This window comes from Silurus aristotelis (assembly GCF_946808225.1).
Source record: "Silurus aristotelis genome assembly, chromosome: 1".
Lineage (NCBI taxonomy): Eukaryota > Metazoa > Chordata > Actinopteri > Siluriformes > Siluridae > Silurus > Silurus aristotelis.
Window position 1 is genome coordinate 15846291 of NC_139574.1, and position 20509 is coordinate 15866799.

General features: G+C 39.9%; 1 protein-coding gene across 7 annotated transcripts; it reads right to left on the bottom strand.

Annotated features, from left to right (window-relative positions):
• Positions 1–1903: 1903 nt before the first annotated feature.
• On the bottom strand, positions 1904–19476 carry LOC310739379 (microtubule cross-linking factor 3-like). 7 transcript variants are annotated; one of them, XM_083565309.1, is made up of 13 exons: positions 19355–19476; positions 17780–18539; positions 17442–17666; positions 16693–16851; positions 16486–16554; positions 14603–15790; positions 13971–14095; positions 11476–11643; positions 7323–7556; positions 6182–6616; positions 5981–6060; positions 4361–5862; positions 1904–3063 (listed from the first exon to the last, which is right to left on the bottom strand). In XM_083565309.1, exons 2-8 carry the CDS (start codon positions 18488–18490, stop codon positions 11610–11612), a joined length of 2511 nt encoding a protein of 836 aa, XP_083421435.1. In that variant the 5' UTR covers positions 18491–18539; positions 19355–19476; the 3' UTR covers positions 1904–3063; positions 4361–5862; positions 5981–6060; positions 6182–6616; positions 7323–7556; positions 11476–11609. The 7 variants fall into 7 exon arrangements, with proteins under 7 accessions (XP_083421435.1, XP_083421434.1, XP_083421432.1 ...); XM_083565308.1 differs by having other exon boundaries at positions 4361–5891; XM_083565306.1 differs by lacking the exons at positions 17780–18539; positions 19355–19476 and having other exon boundaries at positions 4361–5891; positions 13971–14300.
• Positions 19477–20509: the final 1033 nt, after the last annotated feature.

Below are 20509 nucleotides of genomic sequence, written 5' to 3' on the forward strand. Positions count from 1 at the left end.
CTTTTTTAAAGTCAGTCAATTACATAGTCGTTATTGTATTTTTAGAGTAATACAATTTGTAATTGAGGTTTTTAAAATGCGTGGCATAAAATATTATGCAAACATTGTGAATAAAGGGAACTAACACCACACAGTCTACTTTGTTGGTAAATTAACCACGATTGGGGTATTTTGTTGTTGTTTATGCTGTTACAGGAGATAGTTACAAGATGAACAAGTCCAGGTAGTTCGCATTTTCCCTGCTTTTTCCTGACTAGTCCAGAACACCTAGACCAGGCAGGCCATTTTACCTGGCAGTTCAGTTAATTTTTTTATTTTATTTTGCATAATTTCGACTTTGAGTTGCAGTAAGGCCACGACCAGGTGAGGCCCTGGGCAGACAGAATCAGATTTACACATACAGTACCACTCACACCACCTTCAGTGATTTTTCTTAGTTTTTCTTATTTTCAACACCGTCTATTAATACTGAAGACATTCAAACAATGAAAGAAAAGGCATGAAATTATGTAGTAAACTAAACACAACCCAGAATAGATTTTAGATTGTCCAAGTGCCTACAGTTTAGCTTTGATGACTGACTTGCACTAAGTGGGCCTATAATTTGTTTTCCAGCTGGACAATAAACCCCAAAACACATCTAGGTAATGTAAGCTATTTGGTCAAAAAGATGAGGGAAGGAAAAGCAGCCAACAAGCACTTAACATCTTTGAGAACTTCTCAAGTTTGTTGGAAAATCGTTCCAGTTCACTACCTCATGGGATTGACTGAGAGAATGTCAAGAGTGTGCAAAGCTGTCATCAATGCAAAAGGTGGAGGAATCGTAACATTTTTGTTTGCTACATAATTCCATATGAGTTCGTATATAGTTTGGATGTCTTCAGTATTAATGTTTAATGTTAAAAATATTACCCCAGATATACCCCATGTCCCTACTCTGCGCATGTCCAAACCATCTCAATTACCTCAACTTGTCTCCAAAACGTCCTACATGCGCAGTCCCTCTAATAAACTTGAAATTACCATCTTTGAAAAATAAATTCCTCACAACGTAAATGGCACATCAGCCAAGTCAATGTGTATTTAGGCTGTTTATTAGACCCCTAGAGATTTTTATCCCAGAGCTTTCTGCCATCAGCACACATTAGGTCCAAGTGAACATTCTTGATAGGACTACTTGTTTTTGTCTCAATGAAGTTTGCTTTTAAAACCATTCATTTCAATTGACCAGTAATACCAGCTGATAAATCTAAGTTGTTGATAATAAATATAACAGTTTGGATTTTAAACTGTGATTTCTGTTAATGTAAAAAAAAGAAAAAAAAAGAAAAAGTGCTTCACAGACTCTACTTTACGAATATCTGGTATGGAGGGTCAATATTTATCCTTTAAGTCAACTAATTTATGTACAGGTTTTTACTGGATTACTGATATTTTCAAGATTCTCTCTGGTACGTCAGTATTAATTCTGACTTGGCATGAGATTCTCCCAACGTGCCATGCGGAAAGAGGAAATCGTGTATGTCTCCACTACAGGAAAGGGACAAATTATTTATATCTCCATTGGGATAGGATTTCGGGCACCAAAACAGTGTCACACCTGCTATTTTTGTCAGAGGGGACCACATTACTGCCCAGGGTAAGGTGTCTGTTAGCTTGTGCTTGGAACTTATTTACTCTTGGCCATTAATCTCCAGACAGACTGACGATATACTAAAGTTGTCTTCTGGGTGTTAATTACAAGCCTCACTGTGGAGTGAGAAGTGTAAACATGGTTCTATCAGCCGTAACACTCATACTAAAATGTCCAAGAACAACAAAAGAAAGTTGTTGTGTTGTATTGGAGTTGTCTTGCCTTAAAAAAAAGCTAATTTTATTTAAAATAATTACTCTGACAGAGAAGTTGTAAAGGTTATAGTTTAATGATATGTTTCACGTCAGGTAAGTAGATAGAGTGAGTTTATAATACATGTCTTATTCATACAATTCAACCATTTTAACGAGAGCCAAAGAAAATGTAACAAATGATTCTTTTGAAATAATCAGCATTTTAAAACATGATAAAAAATCGGAGGCACCTAAACGCATAGGGAGGAATATCATGGCAGTTACACAGAAATCGATCTGTTGGATTCTTAACGCAGCCTTGATATAAATTAAGAACTCAACCGGCGAGACAAATATGCATATACATTGTATGTCCAAAAATTCTGTCACCACCTGACCATCACACCTAAATATGCTTGTTAAACATCCCATTTCAGATTTACATCCCATATTTTCAGACTTTCCATATGATTTTAAAACATGGCGGGAAATTTGTAACTAGTCAGCCAAACTAGCACTGATGAGCTCAGGGAGCGGCGTAAGGCAGGGAGGTCTGGGGTACATCCCACACATCTATTCATCCCATAAGCGTTCAGAGTGGTTGATGGCAAAGCCTTGTGCAAGCCACACAAACCTTGCCAAACCATGTCTTCATGGCTTTATTAACAGGATTACTGTCAGGCCGAACCACGTTTGTGCCTCTTAATTCCAGTGAAGAGAAACTTATCAATGTATGCAGTTGTACATTCGGTACAACTGCATACTTCCACCTTGTGTGGCAACAGGAAGAACCATATATGGGTGTAATGGTCAGGAAAAACATTTGGCTATATAATGTATTTCCTATGCTGAGAATACAGAACATGATTAATACAATGGAACAATAAGTAGGGCTGTATTAAAAAACTTGGATTGGATTAAGAATTGGTATATACAAAGGTAATCAGGAAGAAACACAGAAACTTTGAAGATGTCGTCTCAGCATGTGTTTAACTTTGATTCGACACGTTTGGTTTCATGTTTTTACATGATGACTGTCTCTGTGTGAAATGCAGAGTAGGTGAACGTATTCTGTGAGCTGGAGACGGTGGGCTGCATTGTTGGTGAGGGAGACGTTGAGGATGTTGATGAGGTGGACGAAGAGCGATTAGCCCATCGTGAGGGCAGACGTCTTTTAGCAGGACAAGCTGGTCGAGAGAAACTTTTCTTGGCGGTGACTGTTGATTCTTTGCTTTGCTGTAGAGACAAACATTTTAAAATATCACTTTGTTTTCACAAAGCTCAAACGGTAATGTCAATGTCTTTATGCCTTTATCAACCTCCAGGAGCCTGATGTTCCGGCATTCCTGACCATAACCCGATTACAAAGATAAGCCAAGATAAACAACAAATTTAATCCTAGTCTCTTTATAATGGTTTATTTTCCATTAGTTTGTAAAGTAATCTTTAACAGACATATGTGCAGAGAGCTCTGGTGGCCACATGTAGATAGTTTAGTAATTGCACCACAAGCCTTTCCTTCTGTCTAAAGACAGTTTCCAACTGGGACAAAGATTAAAGGTTTGGATTTAAAACTTAACAGATGAGCCAAATGTTGTGCTACTAGTCTTTAGATTTTAAAGGCTTAACATACCTTATCTTTGTAGCAAAGTGCTGTGTACTCATCTGAACAGACCAGAAATTAATAGCTCTGTGCTTTTGCATTATACAATCTGGAAATATTTTCTAATGGACCTCAGCATCAAGAATTTCAATTGTTTTTTATTTTATTTTAAGGATTTGAGGAAACAGAATGTTTTCTTTTCTGGCACGTTTCAAAATGTTTCCACATGCATAATCCTCACATAGCAGAATAAAAAATAGAGTAATGTAATAATAAAAATACCTTTATTTCTTTTTATTTGTTTCCAGGAAAATAATTCGGTGAGCAAAGGACTTTTGTTTGATTAAGTATACATGAATGTTCACAGCTACTATGCTCGTGGCTCATACAGATAAGTTCTTTTTGAAATTCTTTTTAAAGCTTTCAGTCATTTTGCTTGAGTGGTGTGGCTTCCTTTATTATTCTTAAAGTTATTCTGACTGATTATCTTTATCCTACTAGATGAAAATCAGGAAAGAATTAGGACATTTTTATTCCAGGATGTCCTAGTCAGCAGTTTAATGAGTAAAAAAATTATGGAAATCATCTGCTATGGCTTTCAAGCTCACCAGACCCAACCCAAATAAACACCTACGTTATGGGGGAATTTTGGACTACTGATTTAGTACTCTCCAACACTATCATCAAGACACCACCTGGGAGAATGTCTTTTGAAAGAATAGTGTGCATTTTTACGCTATAGTTTCAGAGGCTTATTTAATCTAGTTTTGGTGGCTCATGGGGGCCTAAGACTGTTTGTTGTATTTTCCTTAAATTTGTCACTCGTGTACCTTTTTCATCAAATGATCTAATTGCACTTGGATGTCCTTTCTGAGCAGATTCCAGTGAACAGTGTTTGTCATGTTTTTGTCTTTAAGGTTGCATACTGACCTTCGCTGTTGCACGTGCTTCTTTGTGAGCTACAGATTGATGGTGAGGAGTGTGCATGACTCTTTCACTGGATCTAGACTGGTGCTGGATCTCGAGCAAATTCAAGAGCTCTGTTAGGTCCACATCCCTTTCTGGATTAGACTGTGATTGCTTGTCTTGCTGGGAATGGCCCATATTTTCATAACTCCTCAAAATTCGTTCTATTGCCCCGTAATTGGACCGGGACTCCAGTGGTCGAGGGTAGGCAGCCAGAGTTGAAGGTTTCCAAGGATTTTCATCTAAAACTCTGGACCTTGTATTAGGCATGTCCTGTTTTGTACGTTCAAGCTTTTTAGGTTTTGTTTGAACTGGATGCTGACTTAAAGTGGGAGAATTCACTTTATTGAACTTTTCAGTTGGGTGTTTTAGCTCTGATGGGCTCAAATCTAAATCTGATTGAATGGTTCTCAAGCTTTTATTAAACTGAGAGATGGACGGTCGGTTGACTTCTGTATGCGATAGCAGGCCTGTAAAGTTGGAGTCCTTGTGTTTCACTGTTAAATTATCTGATAGACCAGATGTTACCTTTTTGACTTTAACATCCTGTTGTGGAGTTGAGGGGCCAGAACCAGAATCCTTTGTCAATACTTGAGGAGCAACATGTTCATACTTGTTAATGGAATACTGTGTAGTAAGATCCGGTGGCACGTTTGCGAGATTGTCCTTAGTGGTACTGTCACATGTATAGTGCACATCTTTGGAGATATTGTCCAGATCACACTTAAAACCCATGCCTGCCTGAAAAAGGATGCGGTTAAACTCAGCTGTTTTCCGTTCTAGCATTTCATTTCTCTGTGGGACAGAGGTGTTGATGGAAGGAGAGGTTATGTCTGTAGGCGTCAGGAAGTCAGCAGCCACACCTTTGAGTGTTGAGTGCATGAGATGAAGTCCTTCGTTCAAGTTTTGTTTACTGTCTGCATCTATTTGGTTCTGGCTGCACTCGGCCTCAGCAGATATTATGTTAACTTCTGAAAGACATTTTTGGATAGGCACATATGTGGATGACTTGCTGCTGCCAAACCTGCTTCCATCACAGGACCACCGGCTCTGGCAGCATATGATATTGCACTTGGAATCTTGAGGCATTGGGCCAGGCACAATCCCAGAGTCTGTCAGAATCTTTCCCTCGTTTTCTTGTAGCATTGCCTCAAATCTTCGCACGATAGAGGGGCTGTTGCATTTCCTGTGAATACAAGGACTTCGACATGTTTTGCGCACCAGTGGCTCAGGGGCACTAGACGGTGTGTCTGTAGCCGAGGGACTCTTAATGTACCAAGATGTGCTTCTGAATGGAATAGGAGGGACATCTCTTCTCTTCACAGGTAGTTTAGTGTCGCTTTCAGCCTTGGTTGAATTATTTTTAACGTCGTCCCAGTTAATCTCTTTCTGCTTCTCCAGGGAATGAAGATCTTTGCACCACTCATTTAAGTCTGTGTCATCTGGTTCCAACATCTCAACATCTCCTGCAAAGAACATTGACTCAGTCTGGCTTCTGTAGTAATAAACACAGAAAATACATATAATTAACCAGGAATGTGTCTGGAACATTTCTAAAGTGTGTAGAATTACTAGTGATATTACCTTTTGACAGCAGACTTCTTCCTAATTTCATCCTGGTAGCTGCAAAGCTCCTCACTAACTCTGGCTATTTCTTTAAGAGCCTATGGCAGATGATATATATTTTATCCGGGTGAGAAGGAATAATAAAATATGAGCAAATTACTTATAGAATTTTAACCAAATAATCTAATTATTACCCATTTTTAATTCAAGAAAACTCACAGCATTAAGAGCCATTGTGCTCTTCTTTTTATCATTTGCACAGTTGAAGTCCATATTCTGAAACCCTCGCCCCGTTCCTTCATCAGAAGAAGGCTTGTTTACAAGACACCTATGAAGCATATCTTCTATGTCTGTGGTGTTAATGGCCTCGAGTTCGACATTCTCATACTTCCTGGAGCCGCTCTGCTTTGATCGCTCGCTTTGAACGATATAGTGCTGGGCATTGGGTTCATTGCCATTATGACTGGAGTCAGTGCTGTTATGCCTGCGCAGGTTAAGAGGCTCAGAGTAACTGCTGCTGTGGACCTCTGAGGAGTCAGTCAGAGTGGATAGAGTGCTGCCAGAATGTGTACTAAACCTTATGGCAGTGGTTTGTGCACCGCTGTTTGGTCCAAAAGCACCTTCCTGTCGATGAGCCTTCACTTCTTTGTACAGCTGAAATGACATGCAGTAAATTCACTTGAAGGCTTAACAATACCTCAGGATTGCCACTTCAATAAACAATATTAAATTACTGTTTTACTATTCATTCGTTCCTTTGTTGGCTTTAATTTTGTATTTAAGAGGCCAAAAGACTTCCATTTTATCCAAAGCAGATTTTTCTGCTGGTTTAGCTCCCAACCCAGCTCTTTTATTTCATTAAAATGAATAATCTCTTCTTCAAAGTGTATTAAATGTAAATGCATTCCTTAGATCCCCCCCTGTGGTTCTGTAATTCAACACCCTCCCCATTATTATTACCACCCACTAAAAGCTCCTGACTGCGGAAGAGCTTGTTTACTAAGTATGATAAGTCTGAGAAATAACAAAGATAAAAATAAGTTGCGAAACAGCCTCCTGGTAATAACTAGCGTTTCTTATGTTTTATGTATCTATAACTTTTTTGCTCAAAGGCTACAATTTCATGTTCTCTCTAATGGATCACTTGATTGCATTTTTAATCATTTGACAAAAGCTTTGGCGCACAAAATCCTTAGATATACTACTTTCACTTTAAGCATCCTGTTTTAAGCTCTGCAATAAGGCATGTAATTACTAGCCTAGGAAAATAAATAGGAACTGATCCCGGTCTGTATTATTTTGAAGACCTTTGGGACATGGTAACTTGTCTCCTTGGCTTGGTTTTCATCTGTAGACTCACCTCCTCAATCTTGTGCTGCATGTCCCTGAGCTGACTCTCCCACTCCTTCCTCTCCAAGTCAAATCGCTCCAAAAGCTCGGATTTCTCCCTCACCCAGTCTCTCTCGCTGTGCTCCAGCCGGCAGCGCAGGTCCATTGCTGCAGTATGGGTGTCTGCCAAAAGCCTCCGCTCTTCCTCTCTTTCCCTCCTTACTGTGTCCCCAGTCTCACTACTCACTGTTCTTTTGGCCTCCAACTAGAGAGAGAGAGAGAGAGAGAGAGAGAGAGAGAGAGAGAGAGAGAGAGAGAGAGAGAGAGAGAGAGAGCGTGCAAAAGAGAGTCAGACACATGATGAGGGCCACAGGAAAATAATGGCATGCAGAGGATTTTTACAAAAAAAAAAGAATAAAGGACAGAGGAAGTAGAGGGGGTTTAGGAGAACAGGAAGAGTCTGGGTGGCTAGCTGACATGCCCATTGGATATAATACTGTAAAATATGTCCTTACACCCACCTCACTAAAGACCTATCATTAAGCTTTGGAATACACGAGTGTATAGGTGCTGAAAGATTCCATATGCCATGAAAAGGCCACCAGGTCATGATAGCACTTATGATCTGTTTATGACATGACATTTATTTCCACTTCAAAAGTAATGTGTACACCCAGGACATATGTACCTGCAAAGATTCGGTTTACAGCTTGCAGGATTTTCTCCAACTGAATGCATTTAAAGAAAAATGCTGTGGCCTTTTGAAGTCTCATGTTTCCTTTCCCAGTGGTTGTTAGGTGCCATGGCAGAAGCATGATCTGGAGTGGATGTTTGGCAGTTCAGCTGACTTTGGATAGTGACTTTTGATAAAAAAAAATGTTGGTGTGCCTTCCTTTTTTTTTTTTTTTACCACATTTACAAAACCCATAAATGTGTTTGAATACCAAGCAGCCAATTACATTTTACTCCAACACTATTGTTAATACCAGAACACATTCCACATGCTAGGAGGAAAGACAGGCGTAAATTTACACCCAGTTCTTTGTCCTTGAGCTGGCAATAAAAATAAATAGTGGCAAAGCACCAGGGTGGCACGGAAGAATTGTGGTCGGTCCTTGATGTATTTTAAGTCCTTCAGGATTTCTGTGATTTGATGGAAAGCACCAATAAATTTTACTCTGTTTTTAATCAAAAATGACCTGTATTAAGGGCCTTTTAGGTCATAATGGTATTATGTACATCATTTAATAAAATTGCTCATTGTAATCAGGCCAGAAATCTAGTGAAGATCTAGTAAAAAGGGCTATACCATTAAGGCCTTTTTCAGTAAACAGACATAAACTGTTTAAAGACATTGCTCTATCTCTCCAAGGTTAGAATAAACCAATTGTTCTTTACACACAGAAATCTTCGCTTTTAATAATTTTCTACAGCTTTTCATTATATATGCATAAATCAATTGTAGATCAACAGATAAACCCAGCCTAGTAAATAGTTACAAATATGCATTTATTGGATATTATAATAATATTCACAGCATAAAGGCTGAAACGATATACTTTAGAAATGTACAAAACCTACACTGTTGTCATAAATGGGCTATTTCGAATTTAATTCTAAACTTACACAAATACCATGGAAATATGTGGCTGTGTCTCTTGTAGTACTATTTATCCTAAGCATGTGTCCATGGCAGATGTTTAAAGGGGCCTGGTTCTATGACGTGCTTTATATATACATTTGACCTGCTCCTAAAATGGAAACCCTTCATTCTGTTGAAGAATCCTGTCTCTCTCTCTTTCCAACACTTTGTTCACCCAGAAATCCTAAATGTTATGCAGTACTTGTTCTTTATAAAAGCTGGTGATTGTTGAAGGTTTTTTTTTTATTATTATTATTGCAGTGAGGAATTTCCTAAGCATCATTAAACAAATAGCTTTTAATAAATGGTAATTTGTCTTTATTGCTTCTCAGTAGTTCATGCTTTGTGACAGAAAAAACACTTCATCAGTATACGGTACCTTTACTCATTATTTCCTTTTTCCACATTTTTCATTTGGATCCCTTTATTTTTTTTTTTTAAGTTGCCTGGTAAATCCACCATTGGCCCCAAAACACAAACAATGCCTAAAAATAGCACAGCGTTGCAAAACAACAAAACCAAATTCAACCATGGCCTGTATAAACTACAAACCCTAAGTTTAAAAAATATGGACAGCGCAGTTGCGTACATTCCCCTAGGTGGATTGGGTCTGAGTATTTACAAACCAAGAGCATGTGAAACACTGCACTGATCGTCTTCTACCATGTGATCCGCCTTGAAGGAAACAGTCGGCTCCTTTAAAGTTCAGTATAAAGTATAATTATTGCTGTGGCTATGTGACTAAAGCTCTGTCTCTGGGTAGGAGTGTCACCAAGGCAGTCCTCTATAAATAGGCATCTAGACCAATGCTTTAGCATCTCACATTCCTAAGGGTGGGGCTGCAGGGACACACAGAGTTCACCACCTCCATTTAAAAAAAATATGCAAATAAATATACTGACAAAAACATAACCATGAATGCTTGGTAAACCTGGGGCGTCCTCAGTGGCCACAGTCTAAGCTGTGGTAGGATGTGGAAGACGGTGAAAACAGCATTTATACTTTCATTTGACCCCTCCCTAAAAATCTATTCTCAATGCCAACAATACTTTAGTGCATGCCACCAAATTGCTGTTTTTCACATTTTCTTAGGGACAGCAAGTGTAACAGTGGTATTGTAAATAAAATGATTGGCTGGTGAAATGATAAAACCTGTTAAATATTCCAGACCTTAAAAACTGTTTTCATAAAGATGCATTCTTTATCTGCTTGGAATAATTTGTCCTATTTGAAGGACCGCTTGCACTATAGTAGAATGTCTGGTGTTTTTATATGAAGTGGATTATGGTTAAGTTTGCTAAAACTTAAATATATGCATTCTTGTGTGTGTGGTGTTGTTGTTTTTTTCCATAGATATAGTGAATATAGCCTTAATTCCATTCATTTGCCTTAATATTGTAGAGGGATTTAGAAAGAGCTATGAGTCAATCAAGCTATGGAATTTCAGCTGACCAGTTCTTAGCTAATCAGGTGGTTTCTGAACAGTATTTAATCATATTAAATCACCCCCCCCCCTCCTGCTTTAAACACACTTTGTTGGATGCTGTATAAAACACTCAAGTTAGGAATCACACCAACATTTGGCATATTTTATTCCCACAAATGACAAAGCTAAGCTTTTAGATAAGCTTTTAAAGAATTTTGGCTGCAGGTTTGCAAAACCGTTCCAAATCAAGCTCAATATGACTACTCAGAGTAATATGCAAATGATATGCCAGGACATCCTAGCTAAGGTGTATCCACCCCTCCAGAATTCCACAGTGTTACTCCTCTCCATCTTCTCTACCCTAAAGAGAACTCTGCACTACTGTATTAGGAGAACATAGCAATGACTCACTCGAGGGGTAATGCATAAACCACCAGAGGGGATTATAACTGCTCTGACTCCAGATGATAAATACACGTCTGGACTGTGTCTTTATAAGGGTGTCAGAAACAAAAGGGAGAGTTCTGTGAGAAAGGAGCCGTTCAATATGGGATGATGATTTAATAAATGCAGTGTCATAGACGAAGAGACAGTGTATTTATTTTCAATTGCATCACTGCCTGCATCTTTCATTTAGTATAAATCCAGGCTAAGTTCAAAATGTTTTTTTTTTTTTTTTAAGTGTGGGAACACACATCTCAAGATCTTGCATTGAAAAAGTCACTTATAATGAATGGACCAGCCAGGTAGACAATAATTTAAGTGTCGACTCATCATAAATTTGTGATGATTTGTGATCCCAGTGTTATTTTTTTTATTATATTTGTGTTGTTTGGGGTAGTGTGTGCCATACAATCTATGCTAGGCTATGCAATCCCCTATAAGCTCAGTGTGTGCATTATTAGCATATTAAATTATAATAATTGGGCATAAATCCCAGGAAATCATGCTGGGATATATTGAAATCTCGAGCTGCTGTCAAATAATAAACTCTCCACTGTTGGCATGCTGGTGGGTTTTGGCAGAACTTAGTCTGGGGTGAATGCTTGAGTGAGGCATTGTGACTTCTCAGCCACAAAATCGTTACAGATTTACATGTAACCCACAAACACTAACCTGTGCAATTCTGCATTTCAGCTCTGCCCTTTCCAGCTCCCATGCGCCCTGGTCCTTGGTGTACTGCAACTGAAGTTCGTTGCGTTTACTCTCTTCCTTTTTCACCTCAGACTGCACTTCCTCCAACAACGTCTTCAGATCCAGCAATATCCGTCTGTTCTCTCCGCCCTGCAAATAGCAACAAAGCTTAAAACAAGCATTCAGCAGATCAGACAGCGTGCTGCTCTACTGCAACCGATTCCCGAATTACTTGCACGTCTGCCACTTCTCTCAAAAGTATTTCCTTCTCCTTCATCCAGGCGTCTTTGTCCTGACCGTGTCGCTTCCTGAGTTCCTCAAATCGCTTTCTGAGTCGCAAGTGTTGGCTCTGCAGATCTCCAAAGCCGGACTGCTCGGTAAACTGTTCTACAGAAGCAGTAGAGGTCACTCCACGTGGTGGACTCCGGCTGCGTTTCCTGTTCACTTCCCTCTCCAGCATGGAGCATGGCACAAATTCCCAGCCGTGCGCCTTACACATGTAGCTACCGCCTCCGGCTGCACTGTAAAACCCTGAGCCGCTTCCGAGCGCATTCCACATCTCTCTCAACCACTTTAATCCCGCACACGAGACTTTTGGAGAAGGGAAATACTGCCTCTGCAGTCAATCATTTGATCGTGTGAGAGGAACCCAAACCTGCCATGTTCCTGTGCGCGCGCGCTCCGGGCGCATTTGCTCTTTCCATGTCAGCGCGAGCGACAGGGTCAAGCTGTCATAGTCTACCGACACACCCACATCCATCTTTTTACTAGCGCGCATTTCCCACTGCCTTTACTTAGCCCACCTTCTGGTGTTAGTTTTCACCCTTCTCCTTCTAGCATGCCGATTAGAAGAAGCACAACATACCCTGATGTAAGAGTCTGGGGTTTATATTTACTCCCGGTAGCTACCCAAGTCACCTCCCTGACCCAAACGAGTAAATATCATTAGAGTAAATATATAAATATATATAGATCTATTGTTAAACACCAGTAAAGACTGTAATATTGGAATTCCACACATGCATGTTTGTTTCCTTGCTTTATTTTCTTTTTTTCTTTACAGTCGTCACTTTTTGTTTACGGCTGCACAGCTTTAGTTCTCGAAAACAAAGCATGATGTTGTCTTCTTACCTTAAGCCATTCTGCACTGGTTTAAAGGCTGGAGATCGCTGCTGAATGATCATAACAGATGCATCTGTGGAAAGCGTATTTTTCCGCTATGAATAGTTGGCGAGTTTGTGCGCATCTCTTTCCCACACAGCTGCTAAGAAGGGCCCATGACGCCAGTTTCCAGAGGCAGTCTCGAAACACACACACTCCTCCTTCACAATACATCTCCATTGTAACTTACTACAACCCCACCCCCAAAAAGTCTTTTTTTTCCAAATTTTTTTTTTACTATTTAGATAAATAGTGTTTTTTTTCCCCCTGCACTTTAAATCAGCTCCATAATTTCTATTTAATCTTCACCTGGGTTTAATGAAGAACATTTTAAAGTTCTTTCATATTCTTGGGTTTGCACATGAGGACTAAGCTTTTTGAAATCAGCTCATTTTTTCAGCTCACAAAGGTGTTCATTTCCTGGGATTGTGGGTTTTAACAGCACCCGATGCCATCAATCTCCATAACAGACCACCAACCGCAAAACAGACACATAGCATCGATAATCTAACACCATATTTTACTGTGGTTCTGGATGCCTTTCCTTATATGCAAGCCCCTTTTCTGTGCCAAACCTGCAGATGGTGTGCAAGACCAAAGTGGTAGATTGTCATCTTATCTGACCTCAACATACATTTGCAATTGTAGTCTCGACTGGAGCAGTCTGTGGGTTGCGCTCAGGAATCATGTTTGTGCTTTTTGTGCTTGACCATTCCAAGTAGCTCAAGCGTTAGTTAAATTGTGCAATTTCCTTTGTCTCCCGACAAAGAGACTTTGTCTTTGTCTTCCACAGTTCTTCACTGTGATCATGGAACTTTTCATCTGTTACATACTTTAAAAGGATATAGTTCATAATGTAATACTGTACAACAGAGATAGGAAGTAGTGAAGTACAAATATTTGGTAACTGTACTTAATGATCTATAATGATCTATAACTAAATATTTTTGGGGGAAGTGGTAGCTCACTGGTTAAAATGGTGGACATCTGATTAGAATGTTGAGTTTAAATCCCAGCTCCACTAAGTCACCACTGCTGAGCCTATGAGAAAGGACCTTACCATCAACTGTTCATTTGTATAAACAAGATCACTATAAGTTACTCCAGATAAGAGGGTATGATGTATACATGTATCTTGCCAAAGACATTTACTAACAGAGGCGGCTGTAAAGTGAAAAGATTTCATAATGTTTCTCACTGTATTTCTTATATTTAATGTATTTAACATCAATTAAAGTAAGAAAAATAATAATATTACTTATTGTCTCAATGCTATTTGTTGACAATGATAATTTGTAGAACATTTTTTCACTTACCACCTGAATAGATTGAAGTAAAGATGCAAAGCTGGTGTCACTGCAGGTTGAAACTGTGTTGAATTTGGCTGAGAAACTGTAATCCATGAGTAAAATGGTGGAAAACCTCCTGTACCTTGTATAACCTTAATGACAATGCCAAAATCAATTGAAAACTGCAACAAAACAAACAAACAAACAAACAAAAACAGTATGGCTGCTAAAAAAGAAGGAGGGGTTTTACAAAACAAAGAAAAGGGTGAAAAGAAAAACCAATTTGAATATAGTGGCATATGACAGAGATGAGAATAAAACAAGAATAAGGATAAGCAAAATGATGGGCTGAAACATCTGGATGACAGGAAGAGAAATGAAAAGCAAAGAGGTCAATGAAATAAGGCACAGACAGAGCAAATGTGAGAAAAAAACACCGAACATTAATCGTCAAATTGTATTTGTGTGAATCAGGTCATAAGATATGAGAAAACAGCATGTTAAAATTCTGCATAATCATCATCATTATCATAATTTTAAAATCTACTCGTACTTATTGCATGAATTGTAAAAGTGCAAGAAAAGCTACACTGAAATATAAAGTAATAGTGATTGTTAAACACAAGCTATTCTGAAACAATGTGTTTGTGTAGACATACCGAGAGAGGCTCTTCGGTTTCACGATCTTCGGGTTTTGGAACATCTAAACGATCAATAAAACTTTGGAGCTCCTTCCTGAAGGTTTTCATCTGCGCATTAATGCGATACAGAAGCTCATGCTCACGTATCCGGCTTCCATCATCATCCTCATCCATTCGGCCGAACAGCTCACCGTTTGTCACATAGACTCGTGCTTCTGCGATTATGGTGCTTGTATCAGCGATCAGTCTGTCGATGGTCCGGCTCAGACGTTCGGCCTCCATGCGTATATCAATCATCTGCTGCCGGTCCTTGAGACTTCGGGATAAAAAACGGCTATCTGGAGAATACAGAGATCGAGTGGGAGTGAGGCATCTAATATTGCGTACTTCCTCAGAGTCACTCTCTCCTCCAACAGGGCCCTCGCGCTTGCGATGCGGCGGGAGACGTGAAGAGTCATCATCACTCTCTCTGCGGCCTCCATCGCTTTCAGCATCGCTGTCTCGAGGGCTGGGCCGGATGCCTAAGTGTGAAGCCAGGTCATAGCGCTGCATGTTGGACAGCAGTATACGATTTTCATACTGCAGCTGCATCACTTTTCCACTAAGCTCATTAATCTGTAGCCTAGCAGCTTTTAGCTCTTCCTGCAGAGCCTCAGTTTTGGACCCGTCCACTCCAGCACCACCATGACGAGATCCCTCATGTGAGCCTGCCTTATACTTGAGCTTGTTTAGTTCCACTGTCACCTTCTTGTTTTGCTCTTCCATGTCGGCCAGGTTGCGGCGCAGAAACTCAGCCTCATCCTCCACCAGCTGCAGTTGCTGACGCATCTCGGATATCACCTCACTTTGTTCCCTTGTTGAGGGATCTGCTGTGCCTCCTCCCAGCTCGTCTCCTCGCAGGTCATCAAGCTCTGCCTTCAATCCACGGTTCTCCACCTCCAGCTCCACAATCTTGCGGCCTAAGATGTTGGCCTCCTCCTCTACCAGGCGGAGACGCAGCTTCAGCTCAGACTCACGTGTGGTAGGAGGCCCACCAGCCTCACCCTTAGGTAGAGGGCTGTCAACATCACCATAGAAGGAGCGATACTTTTGTAGCTCCTGCTCCAATCGGTCCTTCTCTTTGTCAATCTTTGCCATCTTCTTTCTCATCAGCACAGCTTCTTCTTTTATGAGGGACAACTGGCATTTTAGGTCATCATTTTCCTCCTATAAAGACCATTTTGAAAGAAACAAATTCTCTGCATATGACAATATTTCCTTTTTTTCAATTATTCACTTCAAAAAGCCACATTGAACATTGAAATTAGAGCTCAGCTCCTCCAATCCTATTCTGTAATTAACATCTTTTTTTTACCACCAGATGATCACACCAATAGGTTCATCCCAAAAATCTAGCCACAAAGTGTGGCCACATGAGGCTCATGATTGTACAGGATGACGTGATATGCCTATAGCATTAACATTTCTCTTTAGTAGAACTAAGATGTCCAAACATGTTCCAAGCAAGCTCCAGGAAAACATGATTTGCCAAGGTTGGTGTAGAAGCCCTAAACTTAACCTCACTGAAACTTAAACTCAAACTTCCACTGAAACTGAAAATCTTTGGAAAATTTGTGAAAAAGCTTTTTCTGTAAACCTTGTTAACAGCGAAAGAATAAAAAATTTAAAGGGATGTAATAAAGTAATAAAGTGATAAATAGCACCCGAGTTTGCCATATAATCATAAAGCTCAAGACCAAAGTGAAAACAAATCTTTGCCTAAACCAAAATGCTTCCTGAATAATATTTATTATAAAATGTTCTTTAATGATGATCCAATTATATCCAAATGATCCAATTATAGTAAATGATTTGCATGTTCTTATAACATTCAACATTAAATACATTTTCCTTGTTTGTACCTCTGTCGGTGTCTGTGGAGTCTTCCTTTCTGATTTCTGTCCATCCTTGCCTCTTCGTTTCAGAGATGCCTGATAAAAGTATTGATTAAACATTTGAGAGATAAACCTTAATTCTGTGCTAATTAACGTATATACTAAAAACATTTAGGTTCTTTGACTTAACTGTACATTTGTATTATTTTGAGTTTGGGTTGCTAATCTCCTCACCTCTTTAGCTTTCTCTAGCTCAAGCTGTAAAGCTTGCTTAGTCACCTCCACTTCAATTAGCTTCTGCCTCAGTCGTTCATTCTCCTCCTCTGTTTTTGCCCTTTTCTCTTCGACATTTTCGAGTTCATTATGCAGTCTCACTGACACATCCTTTGCCACCTGTATACAGGAAAATAAGGTTTGGAGTTAAGTGTCTCAATGGATGAAATTATTTGGATGAGACATTTAGATGTCCAGACAGATATTTTTATGTATTTCAAGTTTATATACAGTATATATATATATATATATATATATATATGCCATTAAACATAGTAAAATCATGACATGTAATAGTTCTGATATTGGGTTAGTTTTTGGTATATACAGTGGAATGCCATTCCCCACGTTGCATAAATATGGTATGGATGATCCCCTACCATGTTTCATTTCATTTATTGTTTTATATCTATACATTTTTAACTTATGCCCATTGCCAATAGTCTGACTAAAACACCTTACACATTGAACTGATTTATTGATTATTTTAACACTCAATACTCAACACAAATAATAATTGCTTATATTTTAATAAAATATAAACAAGAAATGGTGAAACTGGTTAAATTAATTTGTGATTAGATTAACTTTTAGATGAAAAATTAAAAGATATACTCATCAATGAACAGCTCACAATAAAAAATCTAATGTATATTTTTTTTATAATCATTCAATCGTATGTTTAATTCTCTCTGTCATCACCACTGTACCTTTAAATCTTGTTCTAGACTCCGCACTAACTCCCCGTCGATCTCCCCGGTCTCTGCGTAGCGCAAACGCTTCCGTTCCGCCTTCCGCACGCGGTACTGGAGGATCCTGCAGTTCTTATTGGCCCGCACGAGCTCGCGCCGCATGTCCTGCAACTGGCACGCGTCTTCCTCGTAAAACGTGTCTCTCATCTCCTCCATTTCCACCCGCATTTCTTCGATTTCATGCTTTAGCACAACAAACACAACACAAGCAATCACAGCCCCCCTGCATCCAAAGCAACGCTATATCTTTATCCGTGTGCCATCATTACTGGTTGGTGGCGATCATCCAGACCTACCTTTAGATTATCGTTCTCATCATTCAGTCTCTCGATTTCATCTCGTAAATCTCGTTCGACATGAGAGTCGCTAGGCCTAAGGGGCGCCTCCGGTGAGAGCTCCATGCCGTTGCCCGGCGAGCTGGCCGCCTTGGCGTGCAAGGCCCCTTCTTTCTTCAAGCTCTTGTTCATGTGGAACTGTATTAACTCAGACTGTAGGCACCCTTCTCTCCAGAAACCAGGCCCGCATCCCACTGTGTTGTTAGCTCCTTGTTTGGAGTAGCTCCCGGCCCCGTCTTTGGCTTTCTGATTCTTTGCTTTGCTTTGGGACGATTTCGAAGAGCTCGGCTGATCGGACACTACACGGTCACCCTTTATAGGAGGGTCGTCCGCGTCTTCCGTAGAGCTATGGCGCTCCTCGATCTTCTTGGCCTTCTCCGAACGTCTGATGGTGGGACTTTCAGCACCGCTTGGGTGGACAGCGGCTGCTCCTTTCGTCGCCGGTCTGTCTTTCCCCGCGCTGGAGGCCACAGGGGAACTGCTCCGGCTGTTCTTACCGCCTTGTTTGGCTGAAGCGGGTTTGGCTGAAGCGCTTTTCGAGGGCGTTTTCGCTGAAGCGTCTTTAAATCTAGCCGGCGAGGGCGCGCGCTGCTGCTGCTGCTGCTGTTGCTGCTTCACGGTACTATTGTCTGCCTGGCGCGGATCGGCAGCGCCGCCAGCGGCGGAATTCATGGCGTCGTGTGCTAGGGATCAGACGTCGCCCATCGTCCATTACCGTTAACTGCCCGTGGAAATAAACGAAAAAAAACATCTGTAACGATCTGTAATATTCACCGCGACTGATACGCCGCCGTGTGCACTGAGCCCCCTGTGTCGCCCATATAAAGCTCACTAATGTAGCATAAACCTTATTAAGCCATAAGAACAAACACTATAACGACTCTCAATGACAATTCCGGCAAATAACAAGCATATTCTAAGGAGAGAAAAAAAAAAAAAAAACACGCTGATGATCGCACTCATGTCAAACCTTGTCGTTTAAGTCGACAGCTAGTCATTAGAGAATCACAGACTATTTTTTGTGCATGGACTTAATGACATGAAGTAACGTAGTGTCTTATTTGGTTACAAACATATCTTCATTAGGTTTCATAAACAATAGACTGTTCAGCAGGCAACTGTAGCATCTTGGTCAAACCCACCCCCCACCCCATTCAGGAAATAAGATTCAGGTTGAATAATGAATTATAAATAGCCTGGCCTGACATACATTATATGTTTTTCTTTAGAACTACTTAGCATTATTTTGGATAATACATGCTATATTATACTCTAACGTGAACGAGCCTATTGTCGAGTGGTTTTGTTAAACAGACCAGTGATTTTGCATTCAAATGGTTTCATGCTATTCTACAAACCGGTTAGGCCTTTGTAAAGTGTCTGGCTTTGTTTATAACCTTTACAAGGTGACTCTTTATAAAAAGAACAATAAAGATCAATAGATATGATCAGCTTTACCTGTTAAAGATTTTGTAAACGGAATTGCCCCCTTTCCTTCTCCATCCTTGCACATAGTTTCAGAAGAAACCCCCTTACCGTTTCAGCATCATGTGTTGTCCAGTAGTGATGCACGGTGTAGAGGAGAGATGCACACCGTCCTGAGATGCAGGACCACCAGTGAACATAGACCGGAAAAAGACGGACAGTGATGTCACCACAGGGCGGGGTCTTATCCGAGAGCCGAGTTGCATTTTCCCGTCTTCATTCACGTTCAGTGTAGCTTTATTGTAGTGTAAACACTTTGTGCGATATATAAGAGCTTCCTGATGCAATATATTGGATGTAAAGGGGAAATAAAAGAATGAAACAGGATCTGACTGGACTTATCAGCTGGGTAGTGGATGTATAACCAGGCATGAGCAGCAAATTGAGTGTATTAGTGGAGAAAAGATCACTTTCTGCTTCTGCCTAGCAACAGTGATGTCAGATCTTCAAAAAAAAACTTTGCTTAGATGCTTGACATAGATTACATAATCCTAAAAAGGGTGAAAAACTGCAAGATATGGCCAAAAGTTCGTGAACACCACAATCACACCAACCTTCATTTGCTCTTCTTATAATACTAATCTTCTGTATTCCACTAGATTTTAGTGTGGCGATTTTGTGCTCACTCAGCTACAGGAAGATTAGTTCAAGCACAGATCATCCCAAAGGTTTTCAGTGGGGTTGAGGTCCGGACTCTGAGATCAGGCCAGAATTCTGCTGCAACAACCTTGGCAAACCTTTTTTTTTTTCATAGATCTTGCTTTGTGCACAGTGGAAGTGTCAAGATGGATTATGTTTAGACCACATAGTTCAAATGAACTGAAATTATAATGAAATATTTACAATTATGAGCTTTTATTTTGGGTAGGAAAAAAAACACATGGGTGCGATGGTCAGTTATCCATATACTGTATGTTTACACAATTCCTGTTAGTTATCTCTGTGCTGTCTGTAACCCATTTCTCTTAAAGAATAATTTTATCCAATGTCCTTGCAATAGAAAATATATAAATGCATTGCTTTTGAAGAATTGAAGAATGAATAAATTAAGAATTTTCTACAATATTTTGAGGAAAACAGCAGATTTTTCACCTGTTTCTGGTAAAGAAGAGGCCACAGTGAATTGTGAATCAGATGTGTGACGCTCAATGATCAATTCGGATGTGAATGTTTATTTCTGTATAAAGCCATGCACAAGTCTTTTAT